At 42.9% G+C, this 17,673-nt stretch overlaps 1 protein-coding gene across 1 annotated transcript; it reads right to left on the bottom strand.

The window, feature by feature from the left end:
- Positions 1–11,797: 11,797 nt before the first annotated feature.
- LOC100691466 (olfactory receptor 13C2-like) lies at positions 11,798–12,745 on the bottom strand. The gene has a single exon (XM_003449517.2). The coding sequence runs from the start codon at positions 12,743–12,745 to the stop codon at positions 11,798–11,800; it is 948 nt and encodes a 315-aa protein (XP_003449565.2).
- Between the last annotated feature and the right edge of the window lie 4,928 nt (positions 12,746–17,673).

Genomic DNA, 17,673 nt, shown 5'->3' with positions numbered 1-17,673 from the left:
CCTTCCTCCTGTAGGTGTCCTTTGCTTCCTTCAAGCAGGGTTTCACCTCCCACTGTGCTGTTTTCATGTCCTCCTTCACTTTGCTCCTGAAGGCCTTCCTTCTTCATGTTGAGGACAGCTTTGACTTCCTGTGTTACCCACGGTTTGTTATTAGGATAACACCATACTGTCTTAGCAGGGGCGACCGTGTCTACACAAAAGTTGAGGTAGTCCGTCAGACAGTGTGTCGCCCCCTCTATGTCCTCACCATGTGGGCTCGGAAGCACATCCCAGTCTGTGGTGTCATAACAGTCCCTCAGAGCATCCTCCTTTTCTGGGGTCCATCTCCTAATGGAGACGAGGGGTGTGTACTGTGGCTGTAGGTAAACCAGGTTGTGGTCTGACTTCCCTAGTGGGGGGAGGGGGTGGCTCTGTATGCATCTCTCACATTAGCATACAGTAGGTCAATTGTCCTGTTGCTCCGTGTGGGACAATTCACAAACTGGTGAAAAGCAGCCAGAGTAGAATCCAGTGTGGCATGATTAAAGTCTCCAGATATAATAATGAAAGCCTCAGGGTGTTGTGTCTGCAGTCTTGCTGTAACTGTGTGTATTTTCTCACAGGCAGCTGTTGTGTCGGCCCTCGGAGGGATGTAAACACACACAGAGATCACATGACTGAACTCCCGAGGTAGATAATATGGCCGCACGCTAACGGCTAGCAGCTCCAGGTCCGAACGGCATACCGATACTTTAACGGAGACGTGTCCAGGGTTACAATATCTGTTGTTAATGTAGACAGTGAGTCCCCCACCTATGCTTTTTCTGCTGGCCTGTGTGTCCCTATCGGCTCTCACGGATGTGAATCCACATAGGTCTATGTTAGCCTAAGGCGTTAGCTCGGTTAGCCACGTCTCCGTGAAGATAAACAAACTGCACTCACGGTAGAGTTGGTGGTTGTTCAGAGCAGACAGTTCATCAACCTTATTCTGTAACGAGTTCACATTGCCCATTATCACTGTCGGGATTGATGGTTTGAATCACCTCCGGTGATCCGCTTTCCTCGCTCCAGCCTTGCAGCCTCTGTAGCTCCTCTTTAGCTCGGCCGGGATATTGTGTCTCATGCTGGTCTGTGCCTTTGTGTTTAGTGCCAGCAGCTCCGCTCTCGAGTAGATGAAGGAGCTGGTTCCAGAAGTTTTAAAAAGTGCGTTATCCATAGTATATCTAAGAGGTAGAAAGCAGAGGTGTGGACTCGAGTCACATGACTTGGACTCGAGTCAGACTCGAGTCATTAATTTTATGACTTTAGACTTGACTTGAAAAAAGGTTGTAAGACTTGTGACTTGACTTGGACTTTTACACCAGTGACTTGGGACTTGAATTGGACTTGAACCTGTTTACTTGAAAAGACTTGATATTTTACCCAAATCTAAAATTTAACATACATATTATATAAAAAGTGCGGACCATTAATTCACTTTATTCATTCATTCATTCTTACCACACTCCGTATGTATGTGAGCGTGGGCTGTAGCACAGCCAATCAAATTAACCAGATTTGAAAAAAACAAGAACAAAAACGCTCGAGCCAAAAATGCTTCCAAGAGTAATTTCTTTCGGGTACATAAACTACGAAGTAGTCAACAAAAAACGAAATGCAATATGCAAAACATGCAAGAAGAGAATCACAGACGGAGATGGAACAACTTCCAACTTTGTCCGACATTTGAAGTTGCATAAAGAACGGTAGGTGGTGCTTTTTTTTTTTTTTTTTTTTGCTACGATGAGACAGCTGACTTAGCTAACTTCTTTTATTAGCAAATGTTCTTCGGGCTACGTTGATGATACTGTTTGGCTTTAACAGGTATGATATGTTTGTCATGCTATTTTAAATCCGGTCCTGCAAACGCATCCAAGAATAACATGCAACTTGTCAGCTCAGAATTGTCGGTGAATGGTGAGCAGGGTCCGTTTCAGAAAGTGGGTCCTGTAGCTGTACTCAGTCTCTCTCCGTCTCCTCCCCATCATTAACCCCGTAGATTTAACCCAGTTTAGACTGACAAATATTTATTTTACCATCACATCACAATTCAAAATCACTGTGTTTAATTTGCAATTAGTGTATGGTCGTGTTTAACTTTTGCATGTCTGAGCCAGGGAAAAATTTTTTTTTGGTTAGAAAATCTGGCCCACCTTAGTGTGTAATTGAGTAGTCCTGCTATACATGGCCTTTTTCTTCTGTCATTTATGTCAATACATCAAATAAAATACTTTGATCTTATATTATTAGCTGTTGTTTATTTGCAAAGGTTATTCTCAACAGGGATGCTAGACAAAAACGGCATTTTCTACAGACAGCCTAGCATACGCTCTCCACTTGCGAGTGAAAAAAGAAAAAGAAAAAACACCCCTTCCCTATTGGAGTTAGAGTTTACCATGTCAGCCAATCAAAAAAATGATAAGGCAACATGTGACATTTGGTTGTTTAGGGAGAAGGGGAAGTTTTTAGGAGTGACACCCGCGACGGAAAGCGGGCGAGCGAAAGAAAGAGAGAGAGAGTGTTTTCATATGTGAGACATTAGTGACGTTTAGCGTGTTTGGAGGCTATAGTTAGTTTGTTGTGTAGTTATTGTTTTGTATTGTGTGTCGGTTAGACTGCTGAATTTCATATTTCATCTAAAAAAGCTGTCAAAGGCAGATTCCAGTGTAAACGCTGTCTCCACATAGAAAACTGGACTGTTGCACCTCCAGTTGTCAGACCTGCAGGGTTTAGGCCTGTGGTGTTCTCCTCTGTCTTATACTGAACACAAACTACATTTTTTGGACTGGCACAAATAATTTGTGTGCCTTCTTATTTGATGCAGCACACCTGATTGTTCTGTAAATAGATTTAAATGGTTATATAAAAAACGCCTGAGGCCTTGGCTGCATTTTTAGGTAAATAGTACCATATAACTTTGTTGTTTGCAAAACTTGTGCATAATTTTTTAGAAATGTACAATTTCTATTTGCATTTCAAGTTATGAAAATGATTCGTTAAACATGTAAAAAAATATAACTTTTTTCTACTCTGATTCTGAATTTTTTGTGTGAATTTAGATCAACTGTGCTAATATAGTATACCAAAATGAAAAAAATAACTCAAATTTCAGATATTTGAGGTTGTGCTGTAAATAATGATACCAAACAAGGCAAGAAAAACATATTTTAAAAGTGAAATATAGAAGTAAAATCAAAAGTAGTCAAGAACGGCCAATTATACCCGGGACCCCAGAGGGTTAAAAAAAAGACTTGAAAGGACTTGAAATTCAAAGTTTCGGACTTGGGACTTGACTTGAAAGTTGTCTGTCTTGACTTGCGACTTGACTCTGACTTGCTTGACTTTACTTGAGACTTGACTTGTGACTTGAGGATAAAGACTTGGGACTTACTTGAGACTTGCAAAACAATGACTTGGTCCCACCTCTGGTAGAAAGTAAAGTGACTAAAGGAAGGTGAAAAAAAAAAGTTTGAAAGACTAGTCTAAAACAGGTAAAAGTTAAGAAACAAGTACGGTGTTGCAGAGCTACTTGGAAAGGCTGCCGTCACTCCAGCGCCAAACTGCATTGTTACAAAATATTCCTTTTATTTTAAAGTCACACAGTTTAATGGTAGCACTTCCTATTGTTAAAACAGCAAGATGACAAGAATGTACAAGCCAAGCTATGAACAGGAAAGATAAAGATAAAGATGACCTTTATTAGTCCCACAGGTGGGAAATTTGTTTTGTTACAGCAAAAGTGCAAAGTTATGTAGCAGAAATTAGAAAACACTGGAATGCAATAAAATAAAATGAAATAAAATACTATATACAATAGAATAAAAATAGAATAATATATACAATAGAATAAAAATAGAATAATATATACAATAGAATAAAATAGAATGCAAATACTATATACAACTGAGTAAGAAAATACAAAAGTACAACTTTGATAGAAAACTACAACTTTGATACAAAAGTACAACTTTGAAAATACTCACAGTGGTTTTTCTCATGATAATTTGATGTTCTAGAGGTTTACATATTGCCACATATCTGTCATAGGCCATGGCGGCCAGGACAAAGAACTCTGAACCACCTAGAGTGTAAAACATAAAAAATTGAAAGAGACAGGCTGAATATGTTGTGACTTGTTTTTCAGATAAAAAGTCAATCAGACGTTTTGGGTAAACAGTTGTACTGTAAAGAACAGAGTTCAGCAGCAAAGCAGCAATGAAAATGTACATAGGCTTATGGAGGTTTTTATGAATCCAGATTATGTACACAATAGTAGAATTAGTGCAGAATATTAGACTATATAATGCAAACATAATAAGAAAGTAAACATATCTGTACTTGTTGATGTCTATATACCAGTCCAGAGTTACATATGTAAACTAAACTTTTAATCAAAAAACAAATTGCATAACTAGACTACATGAAAAAAACAAAAAACAAAATCATAAACCAAACTAAACTTAGGGGCGACCATGGCTCAAGGAGTTGGGAAGCGTATCTGCAACCGGAAGGTTGCCGGTTCGATCCCCCTGCTCTCTGTCCTGGTCGTTGTGTCCTTGGGCAAGACACTTCACCCTACCGCCTACTGGTGTTGGCCAGAGGGGCCGATGGCGCAATATGGCAGCCTCGCTTCTGTCAGTCTGCCCCAGGGCAGCTGTGGCTACAACTGTAGCTTGCCTCCACCAGTGTGTAAATGTGAGAGTGAATGAATAGTGGCATTGTAAAGCGCTTTGGGTGCCTTGAAAAGCACTATATAAAATCCAATCCATTATTATTATTAAACAAAATTACAGTAACATCAACCCTGTGTAGTGTGTCCTGTTCATAAACATATCTGAACTTCAATTATATCTTTATCATTCACGAACCGCAGGCTCATGAACAGAGACTGCAGTGACATGCTGAGGGTTGAGAGTAATAGCCTTACCACTGCCATACCACTGTTTAGTTCCTCAGAAATTTTCTTATTCCTATGCACCAACTTAACTTCTGACTTGGCAACTAAAAATGAATTTGCCCTTACTTTTGGACTCACACACATTCCTCTCCCCACTCTCCCCCTTGAATGAAAACATGGATTTGGAAAAACATTTAAGAAACCTCTACGCATGGCTTGGGCTCTGGAACTAGTCTCCTGGAGAGGGGCTGGACTCTGTCTCAGTCTGGAGTTGCCCCTGGTGAGAGGCGGCGGGCTGGGGTGGGTATTCTAATATCCCCCGGCTTGCTGCCGGTACGTTGGGGTTTTTCCCGGTGGATGAGAGGGTTTGTTCCCTGCGCCTCAGGGTCGGGGAACGGGTCCTGACTGTCATCTGCGCTTATGCGCCGAGTGGCAGTTCAGAGTACCCAGCCTTCTTAGAGTCCCTGGGGGGGGTGCTGGAAGGTGCCCCACCTGGAGACTGTTGTCCTGCTGGGAGACTTCAGTGCTCACGTGGGTAATGACAGCGAGACCTGGAGGGGCGTGATTGGGAGGAACGGCCTCCCTGATCTGAACCCGAGTGGTGTTTTGTTATTGGACTTCTGTGCAAATCACAGTTTGGCCATAACGAACACCTTGTTCGAACATAAGAGTGTCCATAAGTGCACGTGGCACCAGGATGCTCTAGGCCGCAGGTCGATGATCGATTTTGTAATCGTATCACCAGACCTGCGACCATATGTTCTGGACACTCGGGTAAAGAGAGGGGCTGAGCTGTCAACTGATCACCACCTGGTGGTGAGTTGGATCAGGTGGCGAGGGAGGACGCTGGACAGACCCGGTGCACCTAAACGCGTAGTGAGGGTGTGCTGGGAACGTCTAGCAGAGGCCCCAGTCCGCGAGATCTTCAACGCACACCTCCGGCAGAGCTTCAATAACATTCCGAGGGAGACTGGGGACATTGAGTCCGAATGGACCATGTTCAGTGTCTCCATTGCCGAAGCTGCTGCATTGAGCTGCGGCCGCAAGGTGGTTGGTGCCTGCCGTGGTGGTAATCCCCGAACCAAATGGTGGACACCAGAGGTGAAGGGAGCCACCAGGCTGAAGAAGGAGTCCTATCGGGCTTGGTTAGCCTGTGGGACTCCAGAGGCAGCTGACAGGTATCGACAGGCCGAGCGGAATGCGGCTCGGGCAGTGGCTGAAGCAAAAACTCGGGTGTGGGAGGAGTTCGGAGAGGCCATGGAAAAAGACTTTCGGACTGCCTCGAAGAGATTCTGGCAAGCCGTCAGGCGTCTCAGGAGGGGAAAGCGGTGCTCTACCTGCACTGTGTATAGTGCTGGCGGTGCGCTGCTGACGTCGACTGAGAAAATTGTCAGACGGTGGAAGGAATACTTCGAGGACCTCCTTAATCCCACTGACACGTCTTCCGAGGAGGAAGCAGAGTCTGGGAATGAGGGGAATGACCCGCCAATTTCTGGGGTCGAGGTCACTGAGGCAGTTAAACAACTCCTCGGTGGCAGAGCCCCTGGTGTTGATGAGGTCCGCCCCGAGTTCCTGAAGGCTCTGGACGTTGTAGGGCTGTCCTGGTTGACACGCCTCTACAATGTTGCGTGGAGATCAGGGGCAGTACCCCTGGACTGGCAGACCGGGGTGGTGGTCCCCATCTTTAAGAGGGGAGACCGGAGGGTGTGTTCCAACTACAGGGGGATCACACTCCTCAGCCTCCCTGGGAAAGTCTATGCCAGGGTGCTGGAAAGGAGAGTTCGTCTGTTAGTCGAACCTCGGATACAGGAGGAACAATGCGGTTTTCGTCCTGGTCGCGGAACACTGGACCAGCTCTTTATCCTCTCAAGGATACTTGAGGGTGCATGGGAGTTTGCCCAACCAGTCTACATGTGTTTTGTGGACTTGGAGAAGGCATTCGACCGTGTCCCTCGGGGTGTCCTGTGGGAGGTGTTGCGGGAGTATGGGGTGTCTGGCCCATTGCTATGGGCCATTCGATCCCTATACAACCATTGTAAGAGTTTGGTTCGCATTGCCGGCAATAAGTCGGACTCGTTTCCGGTGGGTGATGGGCTCCGCCAGGGCTGCCCTTTATCACCGATTCTGTTCATAATTTTTATGGACAGGATTTCTAGGCGCAGCCAAGTGGCGGAGGGCTTTCACTTTGGTGGCCTCAGAATCTCATCTCTGCTTTTTGCGGATGATGTGGTTCTGTTGGCTTCATCGGGTGAAGGCCTCCAGCTCGCACTGGAACGGTTCGCAGCCGAGTGTGAAGCAGCGGGAATGAGGATCAGCACCTCCAAATCTGAGGCCATGGTTCTCAGCCGGAAAAGGGTGGAGTGCCCACTCCGGGTCGGGGATGAGTTCCTGCCCCAAGTGGAGGAGTTTAAGTATCTCGGGGTCTTGTTCGCGAGTGATGGGAGAAAGGAGCCGGAGATCGACAGACGGATTGGTGCTGCGGCTGCAGTGATGCGGACGCTGCACCGGTCCGTCGTGGTGAAGAGGGAGCTGAGTGTAAAAGCGAAGCTCTCAATTTACCGGTCGATCTACGTCCCGACCCTCACCTATGGCCACGAGCTGTGGGTAGTGACCGAAAGAACGAGATCGCGGATACAAGCGGCAGAAATGAGCTTCCTCCGAAGGGTGGCTGGCCTCTCCCTTAGAGATAGGGTGAGAAGTTCGGCCATCCGGGAGGGGCTCAGAGTAGAGCCGCTGCTCCTCCACATCGAAAGGAGCCAGCTGAGGTGGTTCGGGCATCTGACAAGGATGCCCCCTGGGCGCCTCCTGGGTGAGGTGTTCCGGGCATGTCCCACCGGGAGGAGGCCCCGGGGCAGACCCAGCTGGAGAGATTATATCTCTCGGCTGGCCTGGGAACGCCTTGGTGTTCCCCCGGATGAGCTGGAGGAGGTGGCTGGGGAGAGGGAGGTCTGGGCTTCTCTGCTTAGGCTGCTGCCCCCGCGACCCGACCTCGGATAAAGCGGATGAGGATGGATGGATGGATTTAAGAAACACAGTTTAAATAGGAGCAGGCTCGTGCGTAGCAGCCTGAGAATAAAGCTCTGCTTGGGTAAAACCACAATGATCTGGCTCTGAACACACCTCTTCAGTAGCAGCTGCACTGGAACAAACACCTGACCTGGAAATGCTAGCTGTATCATCCCTCTTCCCAGAAGTATTAGTCAGAACACTTTCATTCTTAGGAAAATTGAGAATCTCTAACTCATTACCCCCTGTTGAATCAATAACACTGTCTGCAGTCTCAACACTCCTGATAGGTCTGGAAAACAGTCACTAACCTTGAGTCCTTTGGGAGTGAATTCACCTAATTGGCTGACACAGCTCCCAATGAAGCCGCATCAACAAGCTGGGATGTGGTATGACAACAATGAGGACTCTGTCTCCGCCATAGGGGAGTGGCGGAACGCACCATGACGACCGAAGAAGGGGAACCCACCCATCCAAACCAAGCACAACGGTTTCTAGAAGAGAGGCAGATTACTGCACGTTACGAAATAAAACAATTTGAGGGGACTAGTCCCTGTGTTTTGGCACTATATAAAATAAAACAGAATTGGTCTCAGAATCTCATCTCTGCTTTTTGCAGATCATGTAGTTCTGTTGGCTTTATTGGGTGATGGCCTCCAGCTCTCACAGGGATGGTTTGCCTTGGAGTGGGAAGCAGTAGGAATGAGAGTAAGCACCTCCAAATCTGAGGACATGGCACTCAGCCAGAAAAGGATGAGTTCCTGCTCAAACTACAGGAGTTTAAGTATGTCAAGGTCTTGTTCATAAATGATGGGAGGAGGGACAGGGAGACCAACAGATGGATTGGTGCTGCAGCTGCAATGATAAAGAACAAGATCGCAGATACAAGTGGCAGAAATGAGCATCCTCTAAAGGGTGGCTGACCTCTCCCTTAGAGATAGGGTGAGAACTTCGCCTATCTAGAAGGGGCTCAGAGTTGAGCCGCTGCTCCTCCACATTGAAAGGAGCCAGTTGAGATGGTTCGGGCATCTGACAAAGAGGCCTCCTGGGTGAGGTGGTCCGGCATTGTCAGTGACCTGGGTCTGGACAACCCAGGGCCCTCGAGCAGTTTGGACTCGTTTTATATTATGTATGTTTGCTGCACTGTGCTGCTGTTCTTGTGTACTCCATTCTGGTATGTATAGGCAAGTGGGTGTGTGTATAGGTGTGGCTGAACACTGGGTTTCAGGGAGGCCTGGTGGGTGTGTCCCGTCTGGAGGCTGGCCACACCTGAGGAAATGATCACACCTGCAGCTGATCAAGCCTCGTCAGAGGAGCTACTTAGGAGTGTGGTGGAGCTCTCTCCGATGCTGGATCATTGCGTGAGACTTCCTATCAGTTCTCCAGCTTGTCAGTTTGTGAGTGTGAGCTTACCAGTGAAATTGATGGTACTAACGGCTACCTCTGTTTTCCCAGGAGGACTGTGGGAATGAGAGGGCGGCAGGCACGGAGTACACGGGCATGAGGGAGCGGACACACGGAGCACAAACACTGACAGAAGACACTGAGTGGAAGTCGGGCACGTATGGGCATGTATTGTTGTATATTAGTTACGTCACTGTAAATAAATGCACTGCTTGCATTGAAGAGTCCTGCATTTTGGGCCCTACTTCAACACACACCCATGGTTTGCCAGCGCGAACTGTGACAGGCATGTCCCACTAGGAGGAGGAGACCCTGTGGTAGACCCAGGAAAATGCTGGAGTGATTTTGCCTCTTGGCTGTCCAGGGAATGCCTTGTTGTTTCCCCGGACAAGCTGGAGGACGTGGCTGGGTAGAAGGAGATCTGGGCTTCTCTGCTTAGGCTACTTGCCCCATGACCCAGATAAGTGGAAGAAGATGAATGAATGGATGAATTGATTGAAAAGCAAACTTTATCAGCATATAACATATAACTTTTTACCTAAGTGTTCCTTTAACATGTAAATATGCCAATAAATAACTGGAAATAGTGACACACATTTTTCAGAAAGCTTCTTTGTTTTAACGTCAAGGTTTTAGCATTGTAGTGATGCAGGCTAGAAAATTACTTTACATTTATGTTCAGTGTTGGGAAGGTTACTTTTAAAATGTATTACAGAATACATGCCCCATGTATTCCATTAAGTTACACAATGTGTGTGTATTCTGAATACTTTGGATTACTTAATATATTGTCATGCTTTTTACAACTACATACTATTGTTGTGTGATTTATTACTATTACTGAAGACTACTCACCACTGAGTTAACATTGTTTGCTGGTGTTAGCTGAGGTTAGTGCTTACAGAACTACAAATAATTATTTGCAGCTAGCAGGTTGTTCATGCTCTCCATCAAGTTTAACAGTCTGCAGTTTAGGTAGCTATAACAACTAAAACAAGGTAACTGTAGTAGGCTAACTTTAGTTTTTAAAAATGAACTTACTTCCTGATATTTCTTTAGGTTGGAGGTGGAGTCTTTTGATGCTGAGAGGAGCTTTGTTGCTGGCAATCAGATTTCGCCCATCCCTTTCTTCTTTAAATATCAAGAGGTGTCTGAATTTCTAAGTAAGAAACAAATTCCTGCCTGTGCACTGCTGGCTCTGTTATGTTGGCTATGGGTCCATCATGTAACTGACACCATGAACATTAACAGCACACTTACATCTACACCAGAGACTGCACCCCCTGACATCCCTGCAACATCACCATCAAATTTGCAGATGATACCACTCTGATGGGGCTCATCACCAACGATGATGACACCGCCTACAGAGATGAGGTCCACTGTCTGAAAGAATGGTGTAACTACAATACCCTTACCCTAAACACCAAGAAAACCAAGGAAGTGGTCATGGACTTCCACAACACAAGAACTGATCCCCCTCCTCTTTCCATAAAAATGTGTATAGAGTGCCCTCATTTAAGTTCCTCAGTACCCATATATCTGAGGACCTATTTTGGTCCACAAAAACATCAGTTTGAGTGAAGAAAGCCCAGCAGTGCCTCCATTTCCTGAGGGTTCTGAGATGGAACAAGATGCAGACTGATATACTAATGTCCTTCTATCGAGCCACAACTGAGAGTGTGTGGTGCACGCCAACTCTTATTTATTTATTATAATATATAACGGGCCTTGTATATGGCTCCTGGCTTCTGTTTCAGTGTTTCCACACACACACACACACACACACACACAATATCTACATATATATATATATATATATATATATATATATATATTGCTTTTTTCTTTTCTACTTTTGCATCTTTGTGGTCCTGGTTTTTCCATTGTTTTAGAAATAGCAATTCACTGATTCAACAATTATTCAGGGGAATTCATCTATTTATAATTGTATGTGTGATGATTTCAATAGCAGCTAATATGAAACATAAATGTACTTCTGAAGGGCACCTACTCATCTGAACTACCTTGGATCTGACTGAAGAACTGGTACATACACAGTTTCCATGTTATATATCCCGTGATTTGTTCAAGAACGCAGTTTAAAAATTTGCTTCCAAAGTAAAGTATTATTTATTAGTCCTAAATATACTAATGAAAAACCTCATAAATAATTAGAATAAATAGTTTTGGTGTGTATGTTATGAATTTTTCAATTAATTCAATTGACTCTAACAATAAAAATACAAGATGCTATCAACACATATCACTATTAATATATATATCCAGAAACTTAATAAATGCCAGTGCCATCTCTTCAAAAACACAACAGTGATATGTTTTAAACGTTACATTTTCTTGCATTTCTTGTTCATACATAAAATATATAAACATGATAGTTTGGATGATTTCATATGGTCATGTGAAAAGTGTTTCAAGTAACTACAGCCAAAAAATGACAGCAATGTTGTACTAGGCATTTACTTTTAATACAAGGATTGATCGTGGCCTGTGAAAGCACCTCTTCAGGTGTTTTGAAATTTGTTTCATTTTGAGTCCATAGATGAATGGATTAAAAATAGGATGATACAGAACTACTTGTAATGTCATTACTATGCGTACAGTTTTTGGAAAATTTGTTTCCACCCGAGCTATGCTTACATCATACACAAAAAACACAGAGGCACTGATTAAAACTAAAAGATGGGGTAAACAAGTCTCTGCAGCTTTCTTCTGAATTTCTTTACAACTTTGATAAGAGACTATGCATATTTTTGTGTATGTGAAAACTATGAAGAGCATAGGAAGTACTGCAAGATCTAGTAAAGCAACCACACCAAAGATGGTAATTAATCTTGATCTTTCACACAGAAGAGTGTAAACCGCATTGTTACAAAATATTCCTTTTATATTAAAGTCACACAGTCTAATGTTAGCACTCCCTATTGCTTGGACAGCAATATGACAACCAGGTACAACCCAAGCTATGATCAGGAAAATGCTCACAGTGCTTTTTCTCATGATAATATGATATTGTAGAGGTTTACATATTGCCACATATCTGTCATAGGCCATGGCAGCCAAGAGAAAGAACTCTGAACCACCTAGAGTGTAAAACATAAAAAACTGAAAGAGACAGGCTGAATATGTTGTGACTTGTTTTTCAGATAAAAAGTCAATCAGAAGTTTTGGGTAAATAGTTGTACTGTAAAGAACAGAGTTCAGCAATAAAGCTGCAATGAAAATGTACATAGGCTCATGAAGGTTTTTATGAATCCAGATTATGTACACAATAGTAGAATTGGTGCAGATTATTAGACTATATAATGCAAACATAATAAAAAAGTAAACATATCTGTACTTGTTAATGTCCACATACCAGTCCAGAGTTACATGTGTAAAATTTAACTCTTGATCCATTATTGTCTTCAAAGACTATTTAATAAAAAAACAAACTGAATAACCAGACTACATAAAAAAATTTAAAAAAACAAACCAAACTAAAAAAAATTACAGTAACATAAACCCTGTGTTGTGTGTCCTGTTCATAAAGATATCTGAACTTGAATTACATCTTTATCATTCACGAACCACATATACATAATGAATTATGTGAGTCTTGAGAAGGTTTTTATCAGGTTGACTCATTCTCCAGAGAGGAGGAGGTCTAAAATGGCATTGCTCAGCCTCTTCTAGTTGACTGTACAAGCTGTGTACAATTGATGTGTCCAGCCAGTGAGTTCACTGTGGGCATTTATGATGATCTGCTATACCTTGTGTTTTATTTCAGTGCTGTACTGACCACACATACCTTGGAAATGCATCAGCTACTTTTATGTTTTTTGTCACAGCGAAGAGTTCCATACTCAACACTTTTGCTTGTACTGGCTGCATCTGACTCTGGTCCATAAATGTCCAATGTGTGTTGCTTTCACACAGGTAAACCCATATTTTGTCAAGTTAATGGTCATTCAGTCTACAAAGAGATGTTCAATAAAAGAATGATTGTGCAAGTACATTGTCCACATAAACAGCAAGACATTCCAGATCACTAACTACAATCTTCAAAATCTTTTACGAAGTTCTGAATTCACCGTGGAGGACTATTCTCATGCCTGCCTAAGGTACTGATCAATGCAATTAGTCCACTATTAGTCTTGTACATTGCCAAGCATTCCAGTATCCAGTATGTTTGGGAAATTGAGCCATAGGCTTTCTTGCAGTCTGCCTCTGGTTTTCTGGAGTTTCTCTTCACCCTAGCAGAACGAGCTGTGAACCATTATTTAGTGATTTCAAGAGCCTCAGTTATGAACATCTTGTCGTATCTCTTTTTGATCCCGGACCTGTCTCTCATGACATGCTTTCTGCACCTGAGTTAACTGGTGTACATTCATCTAGGATTCCCTGATTTTAGCTTACAGCCTTCTTCTCCATGGGGGGCTTACTCTACTTGCATGCTTGACCCAAGTGCTTCTAGGATTACTGTGGAAGTGACGAATATGAGCTCATTGGTTTCAGTGACGCTGGTAGTAGAGATGATACATAGAGCACTGTTCACATCTGCAAATGTGGGAAAATAGCATCTTGGTTGATCGTTATCTTGAGTCTAGGCACAGTCTTCATCCTCAGCTCAGAAAGTGCATTTGCTATTGCAGGTCACTAGGTGTAATCTAGTTCAGTTTCACTGCTCTTTTCTGCCAGGGTTGGCTCATTGTTTCAAATGCTGCTTATTACTGTTCCCATTGTACTCTAGCCTGTGGAGCGCCAGCTTTTATAATAGCTGCCTTCACTCTCCCTATCTTTTCCAGCTCTGCCTTTGGTATTTCCGTAGCTTTAGTCTTCCTTTTTCCTGATGTTGCTATCACTTGGTATAGCTACATCTGTCACTACAGGCTTTTTACTTTGCCTTTCCACCCTCCGGTCATGTTCACCTCCTCCCCTTACTTTAGTGTTCCCGGTCAAAATTCACTGGTCCGTTTTAATTACTCTTTAAATTAACACAGAAGACATTTTTAACCACCAAATTCAGTTCAGTGGGTCGTTCAGTAGGTCGTTCAGTAGGTCGTTCAGTGGGTCACTCAGTGGGTCGTTCAGTGAGTGAGTGAGTGAGTGAATGCGTGCATTCCCATTCATATTCTATGGCCGTCACTTTTGACTGGGAACACTACAGGTGTAACAAGGTTGATTAAAACACTCAAAATTCAATGAAAGAGGTAATCATCACTTTTATATGTTCAAGTGCATAGTGTGGAGGATATCATAAGGCTTTGAGACAATAAGGCCTTGAGACAATATTTATGAGTGTGTTAAGTCTTAAATCGGTCAGATTTGACCCGAACACGACGAGAAGATTACTATGTACGTTGGTTAACAGCCAATAGTTTGTCTGTTTCTATTTGCAATTCCTTCAGGATCTTAGCTTGGACATTCTCAATAACCTCTGGGGATGTACAATGCCAATTCCAATGAAGTTGGGATGTTGTGTAGAACTTAAATTAAAACAGAATATAACGATTTGCAAATCCTTTTCAACCTCGAGTATATTCAGCTGAATACACTACAAAGACTAGTTATCTGTTGTTTTGCAAATCTTCACTCATTTTGAATTTGATGAATTCAACACATTCCAAAAAAGCTGGGACAGGGGCATGTTTACCACTGTGTTATGTCACCTTTTCTTTTAACAATACCAATAAGCGTTTGGGAACAGAGGACACTAATTGTTAAAGCTGCATAGATGGATTTTTTTCCATTCTTGCTTGATGTACAATTTCAGTTGCTCAACAGTCCAGGGTCTTGGTTGTCGTATTGTAACCTTCTGAAGTAAGCAGGGACGTCCCTGAAATAGACCTTGCTTGGATGGGAGCATATGTTGCTCCAAAACCTGTATGTACCTTTCAGCATTAATGGTGCCTTCACAAATGTGCAAGTTACCTATGCCATGGGCAAACGCACACCCCATACCATCACAGATGCTGGCTTTTGAACTTTGTGCCGATAACAATCCGGATGGTTGTTTTCCTCTTTGCCCCGGAGGACACAACATCCATGATTTCCAAAAACAATTTGAAATGTGAACTTGTCAGACCACAGCACGCTTTTCCACTTTATGTCAGTCCATCTCAGATGAGCTCGGGCCCAGAGAAGCCGACGACATTTCTGGGTGTTGTTTGTATGGTAGAGGTGTAACTTGCAGCTGTTAGACAAACTGTGTTAACTAACAATGGTTTTCTGAAACTATTCCTAAGCCCACGTGGTAATATCCTTTAAAGAATGATGTCGGTTTTTAATGCAGTGCTACCTTAGAGATCGAAGGTCGTTTTATACCCAGTCATGACAAACACCTGTTTCCAATTGACCTGTTCACCTGTGGAATGTTCAAAACAGGTGTTTCTTGAACATTCCTCAACTTCCCCAGTCTAATGTTGCCCCTGTCCCAGCTTTTTGGGAACGTGTTGCTGGCATCAAATTCGAAATGAGTGATGATGTCACGATCTTGGGTCGTTTGACTCAGTGCTCTGAGTTTGGATATTTTTGATGGTTTATGTTTAAGTTCAGCTCATTCCATTTTCCCTAGGTTGCTGTTTTAGTTCTGCTTCTTATATCCCTTTGTGTCATCACCTCCTCTGTTTTAGTCTTCCTTGTCATGTTAAGTCTGATTGTCTTAATCTGTCATTGCAGTGATGCGTGGTTGGCGGTGCCGTGCGGATGCACCTGCACAGCATCCATCATCACGCCGGCCATGTTAAAACATGGGGAATCAGGGGTTGGGCAGAGTGGCAACCAGTTGTGTACTGTGGTGTGATGTATGTGCAGACTCCAGATGAGAGCTGCAGCCGCAGAATGAATAAAGATGGCTCTGAATAACAACCTCTGGACCAGCCATGTCTCAATCACACCACAGTGGTGCCACGATGGGGCACAAGCCAGAGCCAAGAAAAGGGGGGGAGCTGGCCCAGATGGTGGCCGAAATGGCAGCCAACCAGTTGGAGAAGGCGGCGGAGGCTCTCCCAGTTTAGGTTATGGTTTAGTTTGATATTTGCCTTTTTTAAACTGTTTTATCAGCCTAGAATAATGTTTACTCTTTCTGTGTCAGCACTTTTGTCCTCCTTCTCACTTCTACACAGTCAGCTTCTCCGCTAACTGTGAAAGAAGATTTGCAAAACTACAATGAAGTTTATCAGTTTTAACATTAGATATCATGTCTTTGTAGTGTATCAATCAAGTCAGTGCACCTTAGTATTCGGTGTTAGGTCATGAAATCATTTTGGTCTTACTACTGGAGGCCTTGGCCTTACTAAGGGAGATTACTATTTCTTTCTGCATTCTCCTTATTCTACTAGTGTACTTCTAGTGCATTGTTAACACTGTCTGTCAAGGGATTTTAGGTTTTGGGATTTTTATTATGTTATGCTTAAAAGTACATTTCATTTCATTATCTAGATGTGTTTGCTCTTTTAGTATTCAGCTTAAACGGGGAAGTTACGGTCTGTGCAGATTCAACAGGAAGCCTGCACGCAGCACAGTTCTATTTTATCTCTTCCTGTACGTCTCTGAGAATGCTATGAATAAAGGCTTACAACTGTTCCAGGGTGCGAGTCTCCTTGAGTCTCACCCGTGTACACATTAACCTGTCTTTCTGAGTGTCTTTATTCTGACCTGAGTTGAAATACAGGAAAACTCCTGACAGTGTCAAAGCATCAAGATTTTGGTTTCAAACCTACATGAGGCCTGTGTGGCCTGTAAGTCCAAAATACAGTACAAGTTAGGCTAAGTTGAAGGTTAATTCTTAATTGGCTGAAGTTGAAGGGGTGGGAGTGAAATGTCAAACTTAGTTTGGCTTATTCACATGGACCTCTATGGCTAGTGCTCTTAACTCTTAAGGAATCTTAAATCCAAATAAACCTGCAGCAAACTGTTTGTGCTCTACGGATGTTGAAACTATTGATTGCTAAATAGCATGTAAAAACACTGAAAGTACCATGAAGAAATAACTTTTGTTATTTGTAAATTGTGTCATCAAACATAAAACAGTTCTTATTTAGTGGTAGTATATTTCCTCCACTAAAACATCTTGAAACTCCCCACAATGCTTATTTAGTTTGAGTTACAGTAAGAATATTGCTGTATACAGTTAACTGATGAAGAAGCATAACATATTTATGTTACAATAAACATATACAAGGGAAATTGTGATCAAAAAACAGGTAAAAACAGGTTTAAATTCTGCAGCTTAAATTTATAACAATGATGCAAAAAACAGAGAATAAATCAAGTTCAGGACTTTAATATTTAATAAAACTATTTTAAAAATAGCTTAAGAATCTTAACAATTCGGAATTAATGCA

Source organism: Oreochromis niloticus, linkage group LG16 (genome assembly GCF_001858045.2).
Source record: "Oreochromis niloticus isolate F11D_XX linkage group LG16, O_niloticus_UMD_NMBU, whole genome shotgun sequence".
Lineage (NCBI taxonomy): Eukaryota > Metazoa > Chordata > Actinopteri > Cichliformes > Cichlidae > Oreochromis > Oreochromis niloticus.
This window is presented reverse-complemented; position numbering and strand designations above follow the sequence as displayed.